Here is a 23,737-nt window from a genome sequence, read left to right as displayed (position 1 = left end):
TGGCTCTCTGAAGAGCAATCTATTCTGTCCCGCTCTATCCCCATAACCTGCAAGTTTATTCCCTTCAAGTGGCATCTAATTTCCTTTTGAGATCATTGATCATCTTTGCTTCTGGCACCTTCATAGACAACAATTTCCAGCCCATTATATGTGTGTGTGTGTGCGTTGATGCAGAGATCCTTGCAGAGCACCAAAGTTAACAGAGGTAACTGCTTTGTGATATCTGTTTTCATAAGTTTGATTGAGATAAATATTGCTATGTCCCTTAATGATTAACTGAAATTAGCTCTTCCTAGTTGAGCATTTACCTTGGATATTTTCTGATCTCTCTCCTCTAAATTGAATTATGTTGTCATCACCTTACTGTAATATTCCATTTGACCTATTTAATTTCCTAGAGCCAGATTCAAAACCTACTTTCTTCCTTGTTGGATTGGAGACCTATTTATTGATGGAGAAAATTCTCTCCTACACATCAGAAATCCCTTTCCTCCCAAACCTGAACTTTGTTAATCGTAGCTAATATTTGGATAATTAAGTGACTGAATGCTTTTATAAATGATTATTGAAATTTCCCAACCAATTTTCTGAACTATCCATCTTTGAAGTTCTAGAATCATAGAATTTACAGCACAGAAACTGGCCCTTTGGCCCAAGCTGGTCCATGCTAACCCCATTTGCCTGCATTTGATCCATATCCCTCCAAACCTTTCCTATCCATGTATCTGTCCAAATGCCTTTTAAATGTTGTCAATGCCCCTGCCTCAACCACTTTGTCTGGCAGCTCATTCCATATACGTACCACCCTCTGTGTAAAAATTGTTGCTCTTCAGGATCCCATTAATTCATTCCCTTCGTAACTTAAACCTATGCCCTCTAGATTCCTCAACCCTGGGAAAAGACTGAGTGCATTCACCCTATCCATGCCTCTCATGATCTTATACACCTCTATAAGATCACCCCTCAGTCTCCTACGCGCCAAGAAAAAAGACCTAGCCTGGCCAATATCTCCCTATAGCTCAGTCCCTTGAGTCCTGGCAACATCCTTGTAAATCTCCTCTCCACTCTCTCCAGTTTGATAACGTCTTTCCTATAGCAAGGTGACCAAAACTGAACACACTACACCAGATGCAGCAGCACCAACGACCTGTACAATTGCAACATAACTTCCCAACTTCTACACTCAATGCCCTGACTGATGAAGGCCAGCATGCCAAAAGTCGCCTTCACTGCGCTATCTGTGACTCCACTGTTATAGAACCGTGCATCCGGACTCCAAGGTCCCTCTGTTCCACGATACTCCCTGAGGTCCTACCATTCACCGTGAAAATTCTACCTTGATTAGACTTTCCAAAATGTAACACCTCACACTTATCTGTAGTGAACTCAGTTTGCAATTTCTCGGCCCACTTCCCCAGCTGATCAAGATCCTGCTGCAATTTTTGATAACCTTCATCACTGTCTACAATACAACATATTTTAGTGTCATCTGCAAACTTACTGATCATGCCTTATACATTGTCATCCAAATTGCTGATATAGATAACAAAGAGCAATGGGCCCAGCATTGACCCCTGAGGCACACCAATAGACACAGGCCTCCAGTCCGACAAGCATCCTTCCATCATTACCCTCTGCTTGCGACCATCAAGCCAATTGTATATCCAATTTGGTCTTATTAGCGACAGACAGCATGATTTTACACGAGGGAGGTCATGTCTCGCTAATTTAATTCAATTTTTTGAGTTGACAAAAATGATTGATGAGGGAAGGGGTGTGGGTGTTGTCTACATGGACTTTAGTAAAGCATTAGATAAGGTCCCTCATGGCAGGCTGGTACAAAAGATTAGATTACATGGGGTCAAGGGTGAACTAGTTGGATGGATTCAGAACTGGCTTGGCTATAGAAGACTGAGGGTAGCAGTGGAAGTGTATTTTTCCGAACGGAGGTCTGTAACTAGTGGTGTTCCACAGAGATCAGTACTTGGACCTCTGATCTTTGTAATATATATAAATGACTTGGAAGAAAACATAGCGGGTCTGATTAGCAAGTTTGCAGATGATACTAAGATTGCAGGAGTTGCGAATAGTGATGAAGATTGTCAGAGAATACAACAGGATATAGATAGGCTGCAAAATTGGGCAGAGAAATGGCAGATGGAATTTAACCCGGACAAATGTGAGGTGGTGCATTTTGGTAGATCCAATTCAGGTGGGAGCTATAAAATGGCAGATCCATCAGGAGCACAGACACCGAGAGATTATGCAGGTCCACAGATCCTTAAAAGTGGCAGCACAGGTGGAAATGGTGGTAAAGAAAGCATAAGGCATGCTTGCTTTCATAGGTCGGGGTATCGGGTATAAAATCTCAAAAATTATGTTACAATTATATAGAACGTTGGTTAGGCCATGTTTGGAATACTGTGCCCAATTCTGGTCACCGCACTACCAGAAGGAAGTGGAGACTTTGGAGAGAGTACAGAAAAGGTTTACCAGGATGTTGCCTGGTCTGGAGGGTATTAGCTATGAGGAGAGATAGAATAAACTGGGATTGTTCTCCCTAGGGAGATGGAGGCTGAGGAGCGACCTGAAAGAAGTTTATAAAATTATTAGGGATATAGATAGGGTGAACAGTTGGAAGCTTTTTCCCAGGGCGGAAATGACAATTACAAGGGGGCACAAGTTCAAGGTGAGAGGGGATAGGTTCAGTGAAGATGTGTGGAGGAGGTTTTATTACACAGAGGGTGGTAGTGGCCTGGAATAAATAAACCTGTTGGACTTTAACCTGGTGTTGTGCGACTTCTTACTGTGCTCACCCCAATCCAGCGCTGGCATCTCCACATCTTCCCTGAATTAGGAATGTTGAAAAACAATTTTGAGCCATGTCTCTGTTGATGCTTACATTGAAATCTGTTTGCTAGTTACATGCCCATTCTGCAAGTTTATTAATGGCTCTCTATATTTTGAGCAATCTGCTATTGGGTCAACTGAACGCACCCCAATTCAATGCAGACTAAGTTTTCAAATTATACCTCCTAATTCTTGGGTCCAAATCATTAATGTAAATTGTGAACATCAGTTGTCCCAGTATGATCTCTGGAATGAATACAACTTCCCACCTTTCACCTGTCCGAGTAGCAATCCTTAGCTTAACCTACAAAAACTTCAATTTCCCTTGTGCCTTTCATGGCTTAAACCTTTAAATCGGAGCTGAAAATGTTGCTGCTAAGTCACAGTAGCCAGCTTCATAACGATTCTGTTATCTGTTCCCTGACTGTACATACTCTTCACATGATTGAAATGGATTTACGCATAAAAGTCACTAAACAGTTGGGGCACTCAGAATCAAACCTTGTGGCATTTTACTCATTACTTTCCCCATCACCAGCAAATTATTTGCCCACGTTGAGAAGAAAGAAAACTTGAAAGTTATTCCAACAGACTGCTGAGGCAGCCATTGTAGGTAGTCTGATCATTTCCAACCATCATGTAGGCAGTAAGAAGGTTTGTAGGCCTCTGTTTTCAACCCTTTAGAACAAATGCAAGTGCCAAGTAAGTGGTAAGGAAAATAAAATCCCTGATGCACTTTAATGTTCCAATTGTTTGAGCCACTTATAGGAAAACAATGGGGAAAATGCTTTGAGTTCACAGTTAATGGAATGCAATATAAATTTGCCCATTTTGACTTGGCTAAACAAGAAGCTAAAGTATACCTGCTTTACAGATAAAATATAGCTTTGACAAAGCGTCATCCAAACTTGAGACATTAGCTCCATTTTCTCTCCACAGATACTGTCAGACATCCTGAGATGTCCAGTATTTCTGTTTTTGTTTCTGATTCCAGTATCCACAGTAATTTGCTTTTAGCTAAAATGTAAAATATCTATGTGCCTCAACTTTTACCCCAGCACTTGGTATGCATTGTTATCACTTTGTGCATTAGGCCATGGCTGCCATCACTTTTTGGGCAAAGTGGCTCTCGGGACAGCGGTATTCATTCCCTGTGGTTAAAACTTGGTATGGGCTACACAGTCCCTGTCAGCAAGAGGCTCACTTTGTTCTATGCCCAACTTTATTCAGGTTGTCATACCTTCATTGCTGTTGATATTGCACCGGATGACATTTTTCAGGCTTTTCTATTTACCTGTGAATCTTCATCACACAAAAGATGACCTAAGCAACCATAAATTGCACAGATGTTGAAAGATTTTATCCTCTTGTGAACTTTCACCGTATCTGAGGGAATGTTCCATAAACTGTGAACTCAAAGCATTTTCCCATTGTTTTCCTGCAAGTATACGCATGTCAGTATCGGGCTGTACTCTCCTTTTAACAAAAAATAAATAAATAATTTCTCGGTATGGGTAGCACTGCCAAGACTGGTATTTGTCACCCATTCCCATTTGTTGTGAGGAGGTCAAAGTGGGGTTTCTGCATGAGCCACAAAAACTTGTGGCATGAAGGTGCCAGTGGGTTGATACATCTAAGTGGTATGCTGGGCTACGGCAGCGACAACTTCAAAGAGCAGTTAAGAGCAACCCACGCTTTGGATTGGAGTCCTATATGTACAGCAGCAGGCAGGTTCCCTTCTCAAAATCACCCTACTTCACTAATTTGCATCCTTCTCCTTTTGACCCCAGGCAAGGGCAGCCCCCCATGCCCTGGCCGACCCTCGAATAGAGGTATTAACTTTCAATCTGCTGGGACCATTCTAGAATTTTGCAAAACCATAGCCAATGCTGCATCCACTATTTCTGCAGCCTCCTTGACCACTAGGATTAATGCCATCAGTTGCTGTGAATTTGTCAGCTTTTAGTCCCTTTGATTTCTTTCCTATTTTTTCTCTGTTACTATTAACTAAGTGAAGTTCCTCACTTCATAAACCTCTTGGTTACAATCCAGTTCCTGGCTTGTTTATAGAACATAGAACATAGAACAATACAGCGCAGTACAGGCCCTTCGGCCCACGATGTTGCACCGAAACAAAAGCCATCCAACCTACACTATGCCATTATCATCCATATGTTTATCCAATATACTTTTAAATGCCCTCAATGTTGGCGAGTTCACGACTGTAGCAGGTAGGGCATTCCACGGCCTCACTACTCTTTGCGTAAAGAACCTACCTCTGACCTCTGTCCTATATCTATTACCCCTCAGTTTAAAGTTATGTCCCCTCGTGCCAGCCATATCCATCCGCGGGAGAAGGCTCTCACTGTCCACCCTATCCAACCCCCTGATCATTTTGTATGCCTCTATTAAGTCTCCTCTTAACCTTCTTCTCTCCAACGAAAACAACCTCAAGTCCATCAGCCTTTCCTCGTAAGATTTTCCCTCCATACCAGGCAACATCCTGGTAAATCTCCTCTGCACCCGCTCCAAAGCCTCCACGTCCTTCCTATAATGCGGTGACCAGAACTGTACGCAATACTCCAAATGCGGCCGTACCAGAGTTCTGTACAGCTGCAACATGACCTCCCGACTCCGGAACTCAGTCCCTCTACCAATAAAGGCCAACACTCCATAGGCCTTCTTCACAACCCTATCAACCTGGGTGGCAACTTTCAGGGATCTATGTACATGGACACCTAGATCCCTCTGCTCATCCACACTTTCAAGAACTTTACCATTAGCCAAATATTCCGCATTCCTGTTATTCCTTCCAAAGTGAATCACCTCACACTTCTCTACATTAAACTCCATTTGCCACCTCTCGGCCCAGCTCTGCAGCTTATCTATATCCCTCTGTAATCTGCTACATCCTTCCACACTATCGACAACACCACCGACTTTAGTATCGTCTGCAAATTTACTCACCCACCCTTCTGCGCCTTCCTCTAGGTCATTGATAAAAATGACAAACAGCAACGGCCCCAGAACAGATCCTTGTGGTACTCCACTTGTGACTGTACTCCATTCTGAACATTTCCCATCAACCACCACCCTCTGTCTTCTTTCAGCTAGCCAATTTCTGATCCACATCTCTAAATCACCCTCAATCCCCAGCCTCCGTATTTTTTGCAATAGCCTACCGTGGGGAACCTTATCAAACGCTTTGCTGAAATCCATATACACCACATCAACTGCTCTACCCTCGTCTACCTGTTCAGTCACCTTCTCAAAGAACTCAATAAGGTTTGTGAGGCATGACCTACCCTTCACAAAGCCATGCTGACTATCCCTGATCATATTATTCCTATCTAGATGATTATAAATCTTGTCTCTTATAATCCCCTCCAAGACTTTACCCACTACAGACGTGAGGCTCACCGGCCTATAGTTGCCGGGGTTGTCTCTGCTCCCCTTTTTGAACAAAGGGACCACATTTGCTGTCCTCCAGTCCTCTGGCACTATTCCTGTAGCCAATGATGACATAAAAATCAAAGCCAAAGGTCCAGCAATCTCTTCCCTGGCCTCCCATAGAATCCTAGGATAAATCCCATCAGGTCCCGTGGACTTATCTATTTTCAGCCTGTCCAGAATTGCCAACACCTCTTCCCTACGTACCTCAATGCCATCTATTCTATTAGCCTGGGGCTCAGCATTCTCATCCACAACATTATCTTTTTCCTGAGTGAATACTGACGAAAAATATTCATTTAGTATCTCGCCTATCTCTTCAGACTCCACACACAATTTCCCATCCCTGTCCTTGACTGGTCCTACTCTTTCCCTAGTCATTCGCTTATTCCTGACATACCTATAGAAAGCTTTTGGGTTTTCCTTGATCCTTCCTGCCAAATACTTCTCATGTCCCCTCCTTGCTCGTCTTAGCTCTCTCTTTAGATCCTTCCTCGCTACCTTGTAACTATCCATCGCCCCAACCGAAACTTCACACTTCATCTTCACATAGGCCTCCTTCTTCCTCTTAACAAGAGATTCCACTTCCTTGGTAAACCACGGTTCCCTCGCTCGACGCCTTCCTCCCTGTCTGACCGGTACATACTTATCAAGAACACGCAGTAGCTGATCCTTGAACAAGCCCCACTTATCCAGTGTGCCCAACACTTGCAGCCTACTTCTCCACCTTATCCCCCCAAGTCACGTCTAATGGCAACATAATTGCCCTTCCCCCAGCTATAACTCTTGCCCTGCGGTGTATACTTATCCCTTTCCATCATTAACGTAAACGTCACCGAATTGTGGTCACTGTCCCCAAAGTGCTCTCCTACCTCCAAATCCAACACCTGGCCTGGTTCATTACCCAAAACCAAATCCAACGTGGCCTCGCCTCTTGTTGGCCTGTCAACATATTGTTTCAGGAAACCCTCCTGCACACACTGTACAAAAAACGACCCATCTATTGTACTCGAACTATATCTTTTCCAGTCAATATTTGGAAAGTTAAAGTCTCCCATAATAACTACCCTGTTACTTTCGCTCATATCCAGAATCATCTTCGCCATCCTTTCCTCTACATCCCTAGAACTATTAGGAGGCCTATAAAAAAACTCCCAACAGGGTGACCTCTCCTTTCCTGTTTCTAACTTCAGCCCATACTACCTCGGAAGAAGAGTCCCCATCTAGCATCCTCTCCGCCACCGTAATACTGCTCTTGACGAGCAGCGCCACACCTCCCCCTCTTTTGCCTCCTTCTCTGAGCTTACTAAAACACCTAAACCCCGGAACCTGCAACATCCATTCCTGTCCCTGCTCTATCCATGTCTCCGAAATGGCCACAACATCGAAGTCCCAGGTACCAACCCACGCTGCCAGTTCCCCAACCTTGTTTCGTATACTCCTGGCATTGAAGTAGACACACTTCAAACCACCTACCTGAACACTGGCCCCCTCCTGCGATGTCAAATCTGTGCTCCTGACCTCTATACTCTCATTCTCCCTTTCCCTAAAACTACAATCCAGGTTCCCATGCCCCTGCTGCATTAGTTTAAACCCCCCCAAAGAGCACTAACAAATCTCCCCCCCCAGGATATTTGTGCCCCTCAGGTTCAGATGTAGACCATCCTGTCTGTAGAGGTCCCACCTTCCCCAGAAAGAGCCCCAGTTATCCAAAAATCTGAATCCCTCCCGCCTGCACCATCCCTGTAGCCACGTGTTTAAATGCTCTCTCTCCTTATTCCTCATCTCACTATCACGTGGCACGGGCAACAACCCAGAGATAACAACTCTGTTTGTTCTAGTTCTGAGCTTCCATCCTAGCTCCCTGAAAGCCTGCCTGACATCCTTGTCCCCTTTCCTACCTATGTCGTTGGTGCCAATGTGGACCACGACTTGGGGCTGCTCCCCCTCCCCCCTAAGGACCCGGAAAACACGATCCGAGACATCACGTACCCTTGCACCTGGGAGGCAACATACCAAACGTGAGTCTCTCACGCTCCCACAAAATCTCCTATCTGTGCCCCTGACTATAGAGTCCCCAATTACTAATGCTCTGCTCCTCTCCCCCCTTCCCTTCTGAGCAACAGGGACAGACTCCGTGCCAGAGGCCCGTACCCCATGGCTTACCCCTGGTAAGTCGTCCCCCCCACAAGTATCCAAAGCGGTATACTTGTTTCTCAGGGGTACGACCGCAGGGGATCCCTGCACTGACTGTTTTTTCCTAGTCCCTCTTACAGTTACCCACCTATCTCCAATCTTTGGTGTAACTCACATTCTATTTTATCAACCGTTTGGTCCCCATTTATTGGTTCTGAAACTCATGCAATCCTGATGCTTATTACTATTCTTGGCAACATTCTAATATTTTAATATAATACTACTTGTCACTTGTTAATGAGCCAAAGGTGAATCTTTATCCAAATTTGTTTTTAATGGATGTATTTTTGCTGAAAATTTTGGTTCCTTCCTTCAAATATTTCCCACTGTTTATTTACTCATGAAACTTTTGGCTTGTTTACACAATCAACCGTAGCAAGCTATGGGGTGGCATGGCAGCACAGTGGTTAGCACTGCTGCCTGAGGACCAGGGTTCGATCCCAGCCCCGGGTCACTGTCTGTGTGGAGTTCACACATTCTCCCCGTGTCTGCGTGGGTTTCACCCCCACAACCCAAAGATGTGCAGGTTAGGTGGATTTGCCAAGCTAATTGGCGCTTAATTGGGAAAAAGAAAATTGGGCATTCTAAATCTATAAAAAAAACGTAGCAGCTCTCCCCTATGGAATCTGTCCGACCTTGACTCAGCTCCTTGGCAGTAAACCTTTTTTTTTGGCCGTTGCAGTGTCATTGCAGTGCATGTTCATGCTGTCGATCTATTTGCTCTGCTGTGTATCTGCACTGCTTAATCTCCTTGTGTTGCTGTTTTATTCTACCCTTGCATTTTCCATTGCAGCTTCCAGGATGTATTTAAACGTATCTCCTATCTATTTTTCTGCTGTCATATGGACTAATTCAAACTTTTATGTGCTTTGGAGTCCTGGAACACACTTTTTTTGAGTGCGGTGTGCGTTTGTTTTTTTGGTCTTTTTTTTTTAAAAGTTAAGCTACTACGAATGGTTATAAAGGCACATAGTCATCAAGAAATCGAAACCAGACGAAATCGAAGTCCTCAGCAGAGGGCTCAATTTCTGCACCACCACCAAAATGGACCCCTTCAGTCTCGTGGCAGACACTGAGGAATTCATCAGGTGAATGAGGCTGCAGGAATTTTTCCACAGACCCCAAGAGGCCGACAGCGAACCCAAGGAGACTACCAATGAACCGGAACAGCAGACCAAGAGATCTGCGGTGTGGCAACCGAAGAGGGAAATGTCGAATTGGACCCATCCGGAAGGCCGCTGCCCTAGACTTGATATGTATGCTCAAGACGTCAGGAGTCGTGTCAATGCCAGATTCATCAGTCGCATTCACAAGACAGCCCCAAACGTCACCCAAGCACAATGCAACGCCATCCGCGCTCTTAAGATCGACCGCAACATCGTCATCAAACCAGCAGACAAAGGAGGGGCCACCGTCATACTGAACAGAACGGACTACTGCAAAGAAGTATACTGACAACTCAACAACCAGGAACACTACAGACAGTTACCCGCAGATCCGACCAAGGAACACATCCGCCAACTCAACAGACTGATCAAGACCTTGGATCCAGACCTTCAGAGCACCCTACGCGCTCTCATCCCACGCATTGGAGATCTCTACTGCCTCCCGAAAATACACAAGGCCAACACACCAGGCCGTCCTATCGTTTCAGGCAATGGGACCCTGTGTGAGAACCTCTCTGGCTACACCGAGGGCATCATGAAACCCATCGTACAAGGTACGCCCAGCTTCTGTCGCGACACGATGGACTTCCTACAGGAACTCAGCACCCATGGACCAGTTGAATCAGGAACATTCCTCGTCACAATGGACGTCTCGGCACTCTACACCAGCATCCCCCATGACGACGGCATTGCTGCAACAGCCTCAGTACTCAACACCAACAACTGCCAATCTCCAGACGCAATTCTGCAACTCATCTGCTTCATTCTGGATCACAACGTCTTCACCTTCGACAACAAGTTCTTCTGATGACATCAATAAGTTCCATCCCACCATCAGACTCACCATGGACTACTCTCCAAAATCAGTTGCATTCTTGGACACACTCATCTCCATCAAGGACGGTCACCTCAGCACTTCGCTTTACCACAAGCCCACGGATAACCTCACGATGCTCCACTTCTCCAGCTTCCACCCTAAACACATTAAAGAAGCCATCCCCTATGGACAAGCCCTCCGTATACACAGGATCTGCTCAGACGAGGAGGAGCGTAACAGACATCTACAGACGCTGAAAGATACCCTCGTACGAACGGGACATGGCGCTCGACTCATCGATCGACCGTTCCAACGCGCCACAGCAAAAAACCGCACTGACCTCCTCAGAAGACAAACACGGGACACAACCGACAGAGTACCCTTCGTCGTCCAGTACTTTCCCGGAGCGGAGAAACTACGACGACATCTTTGCAGCATTCAATACGGCATCGATGAAGATGAACATCTTGCCTTCAAACAACAGCGCAACCTCAAACTAACCATTGTTTGCAGTAAACTACCCAGCCTTCAGAACAGCGACCACGACACCACACAACCCTGCCATGGCAATCTCTGCAAGACGTGCCAGATCATCGACATGGATACCACCATTACACGTGAGAACATCACCCACCAGGTCCGGGGTACATACTCGTGTGACTCGGCCAACGTTGTCTACCTCTTACGCTGCAGGAAAGGATGTCCCAAAGCATGGTACATTGGTGAGACCATGCAGACGCTGCGACAACGAATGAACCGACATCATGCGACAATCACCAGGCAGAAATGTTCCCTTCCAGCCGGGGAACACTTCAGCAGTAAAGGGCATTCAGCCTCTGAAAGTGTTCTCCAAAGCGGCCTTCAGGACGCGCGACAACGCAGAATCGCCGAGCAGAAACTTATAGTCAGGCTCCGCACACATGAGTGCGGCCTCAACCGGGACCTGGGGTTCATGTCGCATTACATTCATCCCCCACCATCTGGCCTGGGCTTGCGAAATCCTGCCAACTGTCCTGGCTTGAGACAATTCACACCTCTTTAACCAGGGGTTACCCCTATCTCTGGATCTGTAAGCACTTTATTAACTGCAAATGCTCACATTCAAAGCATTGTCTAGCATCTTTGAATTTGTCTATATATATGATCCTGGAACATACCTCTTCATTCACCTGAGGAAGGAGCAGTGCTCCGAAAGCTAGTGTTTGAAACAAACCTGTTGGACTTTAACCTGGTGTTGTAAGACTTCTTACTGTGATCAAGAAAAAGGTGATGGGACTTGGGATTATGAAATGTATTTGTTCCCTCCCTGCCAGCAATTTTCTGTGTTGAAGCTTCAGAAAACTGCATCATAAATGGCACCCTCGTCATAAATGGCTTCCACGGACCTAACTAGATACACTCCTAATTTCTGATGGGTGGAGTGATCCAGCGCTTTGTTCTGGGGCCATGGGGTACTGACCTTCTGTCACCATGGACGACTGGTCAAAATGTTGGTTATGCATGGACATAAATGGTGGGGTTAAATTCTCACGCCCTGGTACCTGGGAATGCTTACCCAAATTGTTACATTGTGATGGACTTGTGTTCTTGTGATACTATTTGAAGAGCATGACCAGTCATTGCATGCCAAAAAGTAATTAATTGATAGTGAAGCACTTTGGTGTGGTGTGAGACCATAAAAAGCACTCTGTAAATGCACGGTCATAAGTTCTATACATGAATTTTATTATTCCATAAATTGTTGAACTATGCATGTTTAAAGTGCTATTATAAAGAATTGTAGCGATTTTAAATGTAAATGTATGGAAAACCAAGACCTTTTATGACTAATATATTAATTTGGACTGGTTTAGCTCAGTTGGCTCGACAACTGGTTTGTGATGCAGAACAAGGCCAACAACGCAAGTTCGGTTCCCATGCAAAACAAAACTTCATACCTGAATTAGTTGAACTTGTAGTTTACTGTCAACGAAGAGTTCTTAAATTCTTTAATTGGGATTGCAAAAGTTTTTTGTGAAACCATATTAATATATCAAGCAAAAGACGCAATTAGAATAGGTGGCTTGTCACAATTCTAAAGTTGTATCCCTTGTAGGTCCTTTGTCATCTCTGCAAAAATGATGGCGATGAGTCTCTCTTTGCTGCACTCTTTTTTTTTTTTTTGTTGTTGAGAGATCCAGCTTTTAGAAAATCAGATTTCCTTAATGTATATTAGAGCCCCCATTTTAAAAAAAAGTTAATTTTGCTGATGGCGCTACTTATTACTGTCCTGCTGAATAACTATGATTGAATTTCCTTTCTACTTCTCCACCACCAAATGTACAGTTGCTAAATTTGCTGATGGCACAAAGATGGACAGGAAAGTAATTTGTGACAGCATGAGGCTACAAAAGGATTTATCGATTTGTGAGTGGGGAAAGGTCTGGCTCATGGAGTATAATGTGGGGAAAATATGAAATTGCCCATTTTAGCAGGAAGAATACAAAAGAAGAGTATGATCTAAACAGTGAGATTGCAGAGCTCTGAGATTCAGAGGGATCTGGGTGTCTTACTGCACAAATCACAGGTGGTTAGGATGCAGGTACAAAGTAGTTTGGGAAACTGAGAGAGGTTGCAAATATATTGGAGGCAGTTCAGAGAAGGTTTATTAGATTATTACCTGGAATAGATAGGTTGTCTTTTGAGGAAAGGTTGGTCAGGCTAGACTTTTATCCACTAGCGTTTACAAGAGTAAGCAGCAACTTGGTTGAAACATACAAGATCCTGAGGGACCTTGATAGGGTGAACGTGGAAAGCGTTTCCTCTTGTGGAAGAATCTTGAACTGGGCTCACAGTTTAAAAATAAGGAGTTGCACATCTAAGACCGATTAGGAGAATTTTTGGAGGGGGGGGTGGTTGAGAGTCTGAACTCTGCATCAAGCACCTTTTATGAAGAATCATTGAATATTTTTAAGGCAGCGTGGCTGGATTCCTAATAAGCAAGTGGGTGAAATGTTATTGGGGTAGGCAGGAATGTGAGTGGTGTTTACATTCGTATCAGCCATAATCTTATTGAATGACAGACTAGACTCGAGGGACTGAATGAACTACTCTTCCTAATTCGTATGCTCATATTTGAAGAGACAACATTTGCAGGGTTTTGGGAAAAGGCGGGGGCGGGACTTGCTGGATTTCTCTTGGAGAATTCATATGGACGTGACTGGCCAAATGGCCCCTTCTGAACTCTAACCATTCCATGATTTTATAATAGATGCAATTATAGGGAAACTAGATATGCCCGAGAAGGTTGCTTCACAGCGGCAGGGACCAGGATTCGATTCCCGGCTTGGGTCACTGTTTGTCCCGGCTTGGGTCACTGCACGTTCTCCCCATGTCTGCATGGGTTTCCTCCGGGTGCTCTGTTTTCCTCCCACAATCCAAAGATGTGCTGGTTAGGTGGATTGGCCACGCTAAATTGCCTTGTAGTGTCCAAAGGTTAGTTGGGGGTTACTGAGTTACAGGGGACAGGGTGGAGGTGTGGGATTAAGTAGGGTGCTCTTTCAAGGGCCGGTGTAGACTCGATGGGCCGAAGGGCTGCCTCCTGCACTGTAAATTCTATGAAACGATGGAAGAAAAAGGTGATGGGGGTTGGATGAAGTCGGGTAGATGAAGCTTGTGTGGAGCATAAACATTGCCACAAGCCTTTTGGGCTGAATGGCCTGTTTCTTAGCTCTAATTTCAGTGTAAATCTATGTATTGTCTAAATTTGGATTTTACATGGACTGATGGAAAATGCAGTTTTCAGTCATTCTCACCTGTTAAATTCAACCATGTTGGAAGGGAAGTGAACTTTTATTTAAAAATTACTGCCATCACCACAAGTTGCCAGTATGTTTAAAAAATTTACCTGTTTGCTGGAAGATTCTGCAATTATTTGACAAATCACTGGCTTGCAACAAAATTGAGTTCTTTGCTGGAAATAATTATCATTTAAATCTTCGGCTTTTCAATGTGTGTTCTAAATTGAATTTGGAGTATTAATTTATTACACTTTACTCTAACCTGCCAATCATAATTTTACAGTTTAAGGCATGGAATTGGAACCAAAGTTCACTCATTTTTTAAATTGGATGCAGATAGTCCCACTTTATTGAATTATTCTGAGCTTGTTGGAAAGTGCAGTGTTGCACTGCCATTTTATAGGATTTTGATTGCTGTTTCTGCACATGGATGAGCAAAGCCGTTTAAACTGCTGTAATTGTAACGTGCTATTCTTCCTCATCCCTTATTCGTGGGAGCCCTGGTTAATTCTTTTGCCTCGAGTTGGAGGTCTGTCAGTTCAGATCCTGCTGCAGACTTCACATAATCCGGATCTTCAGTGAGTACTAAGAGAGTGCTGCATTGTCAGAAGTGCTATCATTCAGGTGAAATGTGACTTGAATCTGCACTTGAGAGATAGTGAGCAGTTACAGTAGACAAGAACTGGACCCCATAGTGCTTTACTAGGTAATAATAATCTTTTAACACTGCAATGAAGTTACTGTGAAAATCCCCTTGTCGACACACCACGGCGCCTGCTTGGATATGCTGAGGGAGAATTCAAAATGTCTAATTCACTTAACAAGCACATCTTTCGGGACTTGTGAGAGGAAACAGGAAGACCCAGAGGAAACCCACGCAGACACGGGGAGAACAAACCGACTGCACAGACAGACTCCCCTCAGACAGTGACCCAAGCCAGGAATCGGACCCAGGTCCCTGGTGCTGTGAAGTAACACTGCTACCCACTGTGCTATCGTGCCGTCCACCTTTTTAAAGAAGAGCATGGGAGTTATTCCGTTGTTGAGCCATTTTGCTCAGCCGGCATCACTAAAACACAAATTGTCTGGTTATTCATTGAATTGTTTTAATGGAGCCATGCTGCACGCAGGTTGTCTCTGGTTTTTTAAACCTTTTAACAATGGCTACATTTGCAGTACTTTATAAATTGTCCAGACTTGTTGACCTCCATTCATTTTTTTTACGACTACCAACTTCATCGCATCCAATCCTCCATCTTTGCCCCAATCATCATTACAACCTTTACTCTCTCACTCCATTAGGGCTCTTCCCTCTGCTCCAGTCAGCCCAAAGGACAGACACTTAAACATATACGGTAGTCTATTGTTTTAAGCATTCACGCCCAGGACAGATGGATCATGCAAAACACAAGTGCTTGTCTGCCAAAACTGTTCATTCTCCAGTCTCATCCTGGCTTCTATTCTCTACTGTAAACCACCTACTTAAACCTCACTTCCCCATCGACTCCAACCTCATTTCCAAGTAAAAGGAACTCATGAACTTCTTAGGATGATCTGATCAACTGTCTTTGTCACTTCTCTCCTTCCCCTAGCTCAAATTCCCCTAGAAAAATTTGCATTTTTCTCATTCTCTCCTATCTTCCCTTATGATTTCTCTAAACTTAACCTTGTCCTTGAAACTCACTTGCATTCTCTATAACAAAAAGCCACCGACCACCCAGATTCCCTCCTTGTTCCCTCTTTGTTTGCTGATGTTTTTAAAAACAATTCACCTACCCTGCACATCTTTTTGCGCTGTGGGGATAAGACTCACGCAGGCATGGGGAGAATGTGCAAACTCCACATGGACAGTGACCTGGAGCTGAGATCAAAGCCAAGTCCTCGGTGCCACGAGGCAGCAGTGCTAACCACTGCGCCACCATGCTGCCCTCATTAGCTGATATTGTTGACCATTCTCTCTCCTTGGTACCATCCCCCAATGCTCACAAAAACATCTCTTGATCCCTCTGTCCTTAAAATCTACTGATCCATCTCCAACTTCGTTCCTCTCTAAAGTCCGTGAATGTGTTGTCACCTAAGTCAGTACTTTTCTTTCTCAAGACATCATATTTGAGTACCTTCATCAGGTTTCAAACCTGCCATAGTACCGAAACAGCTCTTTGTCACAGTCATATAGGCTCTTATTTGTAACTCTACTAAGTTAAATTAATCTGTTTTTCATCCAGGTGCTGGCCCTTGGCAGCACTATCCAAAAACATAGTACCACATGTGGGCTGACGATATCCAGCTTTAGCTCGCTATCACCATCCTTCAACCCTCGACTTCCTCTGAATTGTTAGACACCCAGTATTGGATGAGCAGAAATTTTCCCAACTAAAGTTTGGAAAAACTGAAGCTGTTGACATTAGTCCTTGCCACAATTACCATTCTCGAGCCACCAATTCCACTCTGCCTGGAAACGGTCTGTCTTAAACAGGGTGCTCGCATACTTGACGGCAGAATGAGCATCTGATTGGATATCCGTACCATCACCCATAACTGTATTTTTCCCTTCTGTAGCCTTATTTGAACTGACCATCTGGTGCTGAAACTCTGATGCATGCCTTTGTTACCTCTCGTCTTAACTATTCTAATGCACTCCTGGCCAAGCATGGATCTCATACCTAGTGGATTCCCTATCTCCTTAGCATGCTACTTGTGCCTGAGCTTTTCAAGCATTTTATTCCTACCCCTTCAAACCGATGTAACTCTGAGTTTTGAGGAATGCTCATTTATCTGCCATTAGTACTTTAGAAGATATTGAAATATTATACAGATTATAAATTTAAGTTGAGGTTCCTGGCATCTTGGGAAAATGATTGAGCATTCCTGAGATATTGGAACATAGGCAATTTTCAAAACAGGAAGCTTCCCTATTTTTGGTTGATCTGAATCTCTTTCCCCAAATTCTCTCTCTACAATTTATTATGATCTCTTTCGTGGCCGATTCATTGAAAACATTTTATAAAAAAAAAAAAAAAGAAATTCAAACTTCCAGTTAATAGCTAAAACATTGCCGTAACAAGATTTCACATTATAAAACTTAGCGACTAAACACTATCTTTGTAGCCAACTTGTAGTTTAAATCACAAAACATAATATTCCCCTTTTCCTAAGCACAACTGAAACAGTGCTTCACAGATGTGCTTTGCACAATTCTTCAAGTAGACATTCCAATCTCCTGGAACCAGCGTAAGTGATTCTTGCCTCCCTGCAGTCCATCTTTTCCTCTTCCCTTCTCAACATGGGAAAGATGAATCTTCCTGTAGCACAAGCTAGGCAAATCTTCTAGTCTCATTTGAATTCCTCATGAATTTGGTCTTTTTAATCCAAGTACAAACTTACACCCTTATCCCTGTGTGGTGAACCAAAGTCTTACTGCCAGTGGCTGCTGTCCCTCTTCCGAATTCTGCCAGACTAACTTGTCTGAGTTTCAGGGATATCTTAGAAACACTTCCCCTGTCAGACCCATCTCCATGTCCTGTGAATCGCATGGGCCTTGTATCCAGCTAGAAATACTGATTAGCTATCCTGAAGATCCAAACTCTTTGTAAATCTTGGAAGTAAATGGACAGTTTAAAGCATAACTGTTTATCGAAAGGTATTCTGAACACTTTTTTTTTTCTGGGACTTTGGAGGCTCACCATCTAGATATCCATTGTTGGCACTCAGATTGCAGTCATTGTCTCTAAGTGTGAATACTTTGCACCATCTTCCCACTTAAACAACCTGGGCACCCTTTAATTTCTAGTAATCAAACCACCCAGGCTTAATCAGGCAGCCTTCAGAACCGGTCACACAACCCTATTAATTTTCGATTAAAGACACCGTCTCTAATCATAACCTCAGATTTGTAACAGTTTCACCAAGTCCTCCTTCAAAAGGAATCTGGACACCTCGTGATTCATGTTATTTGCTTTGTCATTGTACTAAGTTTCTAAATGACAGCAGAATTGTACAGATTTTATTTGGGGAACTAGCATTCTATCAAAGAATGCTCGAGTGTGCCTTTTTATATATGTATGATGCATGAACAGTTTGTCAATCTAGAGGGTGGCATGGTGCCGCAGTGGTTAGCATTGCTGCCTCGTGGCACCGAGAGCCTGGGTTTGATCCCGGCCCCAGGTCACTGTCCATGTAAAGTTTGCGCATTCTCCATGTGTCTGCGTGGACCTCACCCTTATAATCCAAAGATATGCAGGGTAGATGGATTGGCCATGTTAAATTGCCCCTTAATTGGAAAAAGATGAATTGGGTACTTCAAATTTTAAAAAAAAAGTTTGGTCAATCTAAATAGCATATTTTAGCTGTCTGTTGCTGAACAAAAGGTGAAGCTTGCGTTAGACATTACTTATAAAGTCAGAGTACCCCTTGAAGTCACTTGCAGAGGCACAACCTGCAATATGCATGCTGATGTGAACCATTATGTATACTCTTGACATCTTGAGAGAATGACTACTTGAAGCACCGGTACTCTTAACTTGATCTTCAGATAGGTTTTTAGAAATCATACCAACGTTTTGAAATCCATTTTCCCGTGTTCGCTTAAGATGTACCAAACTAAGTAGATTGTTGGATTTCCTACTTTTCAAGATGATCTTACTTGTTCAAATGAAGCTTTAACCTCTGAAGAATTCCACCTCCACCTGCCTCTCTTTGATAGCTGATATGGAGTTTTAATATTCATTGGTTCTTGCTTTGTATCTTTCATCTACTTTGGGTCTGAGTGCTTCCTCCTCTGGGTAAGAATTGAAGGTGAGAATGCTTATGACTGTTGAAGGAGACAACTTCTTAAATGGAAGTTTTCTTTTTCCAAATGATGCACTATACATTGCTGTATTTGGAAGGTGTATTAAACTGATGAAATGTGAATGCGATACCCAACGATAGCATTGATCTTTATGGAAATGTATTGACTGGAGAAATAAATTTTTGAATATGTTGCTTCACTGCAAGTGTTTTGTGCGCATCAAGAATAGAAACTGACTAACTGGCCATTCAAGCACCCATAACTGTGGATTAATAACCGTAAATAAGGGAGGGCATTATTTGTGTTTTAAAAAAAATGCTTTGCACTCGATTAGAAGTAATATTGATGCAAGACCTTACCTGTGACATTGCTTCAATAATGCAAGATATATGGATAACATTTGTAAAGTCAATTTTCTGAAATTCAATCCAAGTCCCAAAGACGTATGTGGTGTTTTTGTTTTGAGCAGAAATAATATGAAAATCAGCTTTATCTTTCAAAAATTGAGATTTTCAAAGGCTTGATTTGCACAAACATCCTTTGCAACACTTGTGAAGGATTTATTTTTGATATAGTCATGGCAATGAACACTTGTGTTAAGTTCTTGTTGGAGAAAATGAAGTCCTTTCTTTGTCCCATGTTCTTCATTTGTTGCTAACTATTTGAATGCATATTCCAGCATGTTATAAAAAAGACTTGCAAAATGAGCAATTGGAAGAAATTTAGAGGTACATGAATTTATTGACGAAAGATGCAGGCTCTAACTGCTGGGTATACCAAATTCACAATAATCGCTTATTGTCACAAGTATGCTTCAATGAAGTTACTGTGAAAAGCCCCTAATCGCCACATTCCAGCACCTGTTCGGGGAGGCAGGTATGGGAATTGAACCCGCACTGCTGGCATTGTTCTGCATTACAAGCCAGCTATTTAGCCCACCGAGCTAAACCAGGCCCAGTTGATTAACCCCCAAGTTGATTATTCAAAAATAGTAATCTGTTGGCTTCATTTTCTTGAGTTTCATTTGCACCCCATCTGAGAGCTTGTCATGACATCCTTTTGAGAATCTGGCGTGTGGTCCAGCAAATAGTTTTTACATCGAAAAGACCAAACTTGTCAACTTTTATACCAGGCACAGATTGTGATCTTTTCTCCCTGGATGCTGTCTCAGGCCAAATCAGACTGTTTACGGCCTCTTAAGTTGTGTTGCCTCCTATACTGAATTTGTTCTCTGTTCCTCCAAGACTGCCTACTTTCACATCCCTTTCTTGCCGTTGTTCCAGCCCATCTTTTTTTTGAAACTTTAATTCATGCCTTTGTCACATCCAGACTTGATTATGCAATATTTTGCATTTATGTTCATCACTGAGAAGCACTGCGGGACATTCTCCCATCCTTGCTTTTATGAATCTTGACTCTTCGTACATAAAGATCACCTTGCTGCTCTTATCCTATCCTGTGCCTAGTCCCCCAAACAGTTGCCCCTGTTCTTGTTGACTGGCAATGCTTCAAATTTAAATATCTGATCCTGTTTAAATGGTTCCATCGGTTCTCTTACTATCTTTGCCAGTTCTAAGTATCCCGTAACCTTGAGTATCTTCTAATCCAATCACTTGCATATCCCATCCTTTTGTCCCATCATTGGAAGCTGTGCTTCCAGCTGCTTGGGTACTACTCTGGAAATCTCTTCCTGAATCTCTCTAACTCCCATTCCTACCACCCTCCTAAAATGCACCCTTTTAACCAAACTCTTGAGCATTTTTTTTCATGTTTTTCTTTTGGATTGACAGCCTCCCTTTCTGATTCCTTCATGCAGATCTCTTGAAAAGTTTTTCCAGGCACTTTATCAGTGCTGCTGCATAGAAATGAAGCCTCCTGTCAACATGATGAATTTTTAAAAGATTCAATCTTACAAATGACCTCCATTTATGTCTTGTTTGGAAGGATTAGTGATCCCTTCAATGCAAGAAAAAGAATACTTTTTGCTAACTGTAATTAACTAGTGGCCTTTTCTGTTAGGAGCAGTCACATCATCGTTCATGGGCGATGACTGCATTCAAATTTGAAATCCAGTACCAGAGATCGCTGCAGCCCCTTGAGGTTGTTCTGCCATTCCCAATTGATCATGGCTGATGTATAGCTTAACTTGATTTACCTGCCTTGGTTCTGTGACCCTTACTTTCCTTTTCTAACAAAAATCTAATGTCAAGTTATTTAAGCTGGATATTATGATCTAGTCACTACATTCTCAAATGTCTTGCACTTGTGTAAGTAAGCATTGTATGGAGCCTATCCACTCGTCCTCCTTTCCTGTCACTAACTCAAATAATTTGTTGCACATCTGTGAGCTGGATAGATTTTGGAATCAAACTGCATAGTATCTGAGAAGAGACTATCTGACCAACATTTCAGCATTCCTGGTTATTTTCCTGTGGAGAGACAAATATACTGCAGAAGAAGTCTGGATTATATTTGGATTGGATCTTGTTTATTGTCACATGTACCGCGGTGCAAAGTATTTTTCTGCGAGCAGCTCAACAGATCATTAAGTACATGAAAATAAAATAAATACATAATCTGGCAACACAAGGTACACAATGTAACTACATAAACACCGGCATCGGGTGAAGCATACAGGGGTGTAGTGTTAATGAGGTCAGTCCATAAGAGGGTCTTTTAGGAGTCTGGTAACAGCGGGGAAGAAGCTGTTTTTGAATCTGTTCGTGCGTGTTCTCAGACTTCTGTATCTCCTGCCCGATGGAAGAAGTTGGAAGAGTGAGTAAGCCGGGTGGGAGGGGTCTTTGATTATGCTGCCCGCTTTCCCCAGGCAGCGGGAGGTGTAGATGGAGTCCGCATAGCTAACACCCTCCAGACCAGGCAACATCCTGGTAAACCTCCTCTGCACCCTTTCTGCATTTTGTTTCCAAATGGATATAAACCCTGTCCCTGAGTATTCTCTCCAATAATTTACCTATTACCAACGTGAGGTTCACCGGCCTATAGTTTCCAGGATTATCCCTGCTACCTTTCTTAAACAGTGGTACCACATTAGCTATTGTACAGTCCTCTGGGATCTCACTTGTAGCCAATGAGGATACAAAGATGTCAGTCAAGGCCCCAGCAATTTCTTCCATTGCTTACCTCAGTATTCTGGGGTAAATCCCATCCTGCCCAGGAGACCTAGCTACCTTAATATATTTTAAAAGACCCAATACCACCTTTTCGATGTTAACATGATCCAGACTGTCCACACACCCTATCCAAGAACCATCTTCCCAAAAGTCCCTTTCTTTGGTGAACACTGATACAAAGTACTCATTTAGTACCTTGCCCATCCTCTGGCTCAACACATGAATTCCCCCCACAGTCCTTAAGTGGTCCAATCCTTTTCCTGGCCACCCTCTTGCTTTTTACATAATAATAAAAAGCTTTGGGATTCACCGTAACCCTACTTGCCAAGGACTTTTCATGACCTCTCCTAATTTCCCGCTTCAGTACCTTCCTACTTTCAGGAAGACCATTAGGTTAACTTAGTTTTTGCACAGCTCAGCAAGTGAAAATATGGGAGCGGACTTATTAAGTGCATTGATAGTACCAGGTTACTGCTAAACGAGCAGTTTTAACTTTGTGACTTTCACAGGATTCACACTTGTTTTTAAATAAAGCGAAATGATTGATGTAGTTGCTTGTGTGCAAGCTGTCATTAGATTTGTAAAGTATTCATCTTGTTTTCTGATTTATTTGCATTTTTTCTCATGTTTATTTTTTATACACTTGCTTTGTTCCGCACTGCTTCTGTAAGTTCTGAGATTTCAACTTTTAATCACCGATATAGGTAATTAAATAGTCTTATGGTAATGGATGCATAGTTTGACTTTACTTCGTAGGCAATGGAACACTTAGTCTCCATGGCACAAGTATTTAATTCTTGCAGAGTTTTGTGGGCAGATTCTGCCTTCATTTGTGTGAAAATCATCTTAAACTGAAGGTGATTGTTTCAATGTTCATGTGTGTTGCGGAAAGCATTGTGTTGCACCTAGATGTTCTGGTTTGGTGACAATTTATATTTGCCATTTTCTTCTGAAAATATGTGGAACTCCACTTAATTTGTTGGTTATCCAATGCATTGCATCTTGAAATGAAGACTTGGGTTTCAACCTACTATTTTCTCCACAAGAAACATTTGCTGTTTCAACCATGCCATTGAGATATGTATTGAACAGAAAATAAAATGCTTTCTTGGAAAGGATTTACACTTGTATAGCCCACTTCATGATCTCATGCCAACCTCAAGTGCTTTGTAGTTAATGTTATATCGTAGCAGTAATGTGGAAACCATACATTTTCCATATTAAAGATAACTCGATGGTTTGTCATTTCAGCTCCTTATTGTACAGCATCCTTGTAATGTCTGTTACATTAGTAGAATTTTAGAAGCAGCTTAGCTACAGAATGCGGTATTACGGTATGAAAGTGCAGGAAAAAATGCTTTGTATTTATTCTCTCTTTTTCTAATTTAGAGTATCCAATTCTTTGTATTTATTCTCTTTTGACATTTTTTTTAGGTGTCTGATGGATAAGAACTTTGTCAGGATTGGAAAATGGTTTGTCAAACCTTATGAAAAAAATGAGAAGCCTGTCAACAAAAGGTAAGCATTATGAAGAGGAATTTGTCTACCTTATTATTGTG

The 23,737-nt window shown here is 42.8% G+C and overlaps 1 protein-coding gene across 1 annotated transcript in view; it reads left to right on the top strand.

The window, feature by feature from the left end:
* The window catches only part of LOC140408846 (mediator of RNA polymerase II transcription subunit 13-like), a 325,611-nt gene that overhangs the window by 156,149 nt on the left and 145,725 nt on the right, over window positions 1–23,737 (top strand). Inside the window, exon 4 of the mRNA XM_072496607.1 lies at window positions 23,613–23,696. Coding sequence (XP_072352708.1) covers window positions 23,613–23,696 — 84 coding nt within the window. The remainder of the gene's footprint in view (window positions 1–23,612; window positions 23,697–23,737) is intronic.

This window comes from Scyliorhinus torazame, chromosome 1 (genome assembly GCF_047496885.1).
Source record: "Scyliorhinus torazame isolate Kashiwa2021f chromosome 1, sScyTor2.1, whole genome shotgun sequence".
Lineage (NCBI taxonomy): Eukaryota > Metazoa > Chordata > Chondrichthyes > Carcharhiniformes > Scyliorhinidae > Scyliorhinus > Scyliorhinus torazame.
The sequence above is the reverse complement of the archived record's forward strand: the minus strand, read 5'-3'. Positions and strand labels throughout refer to the sequence as shown.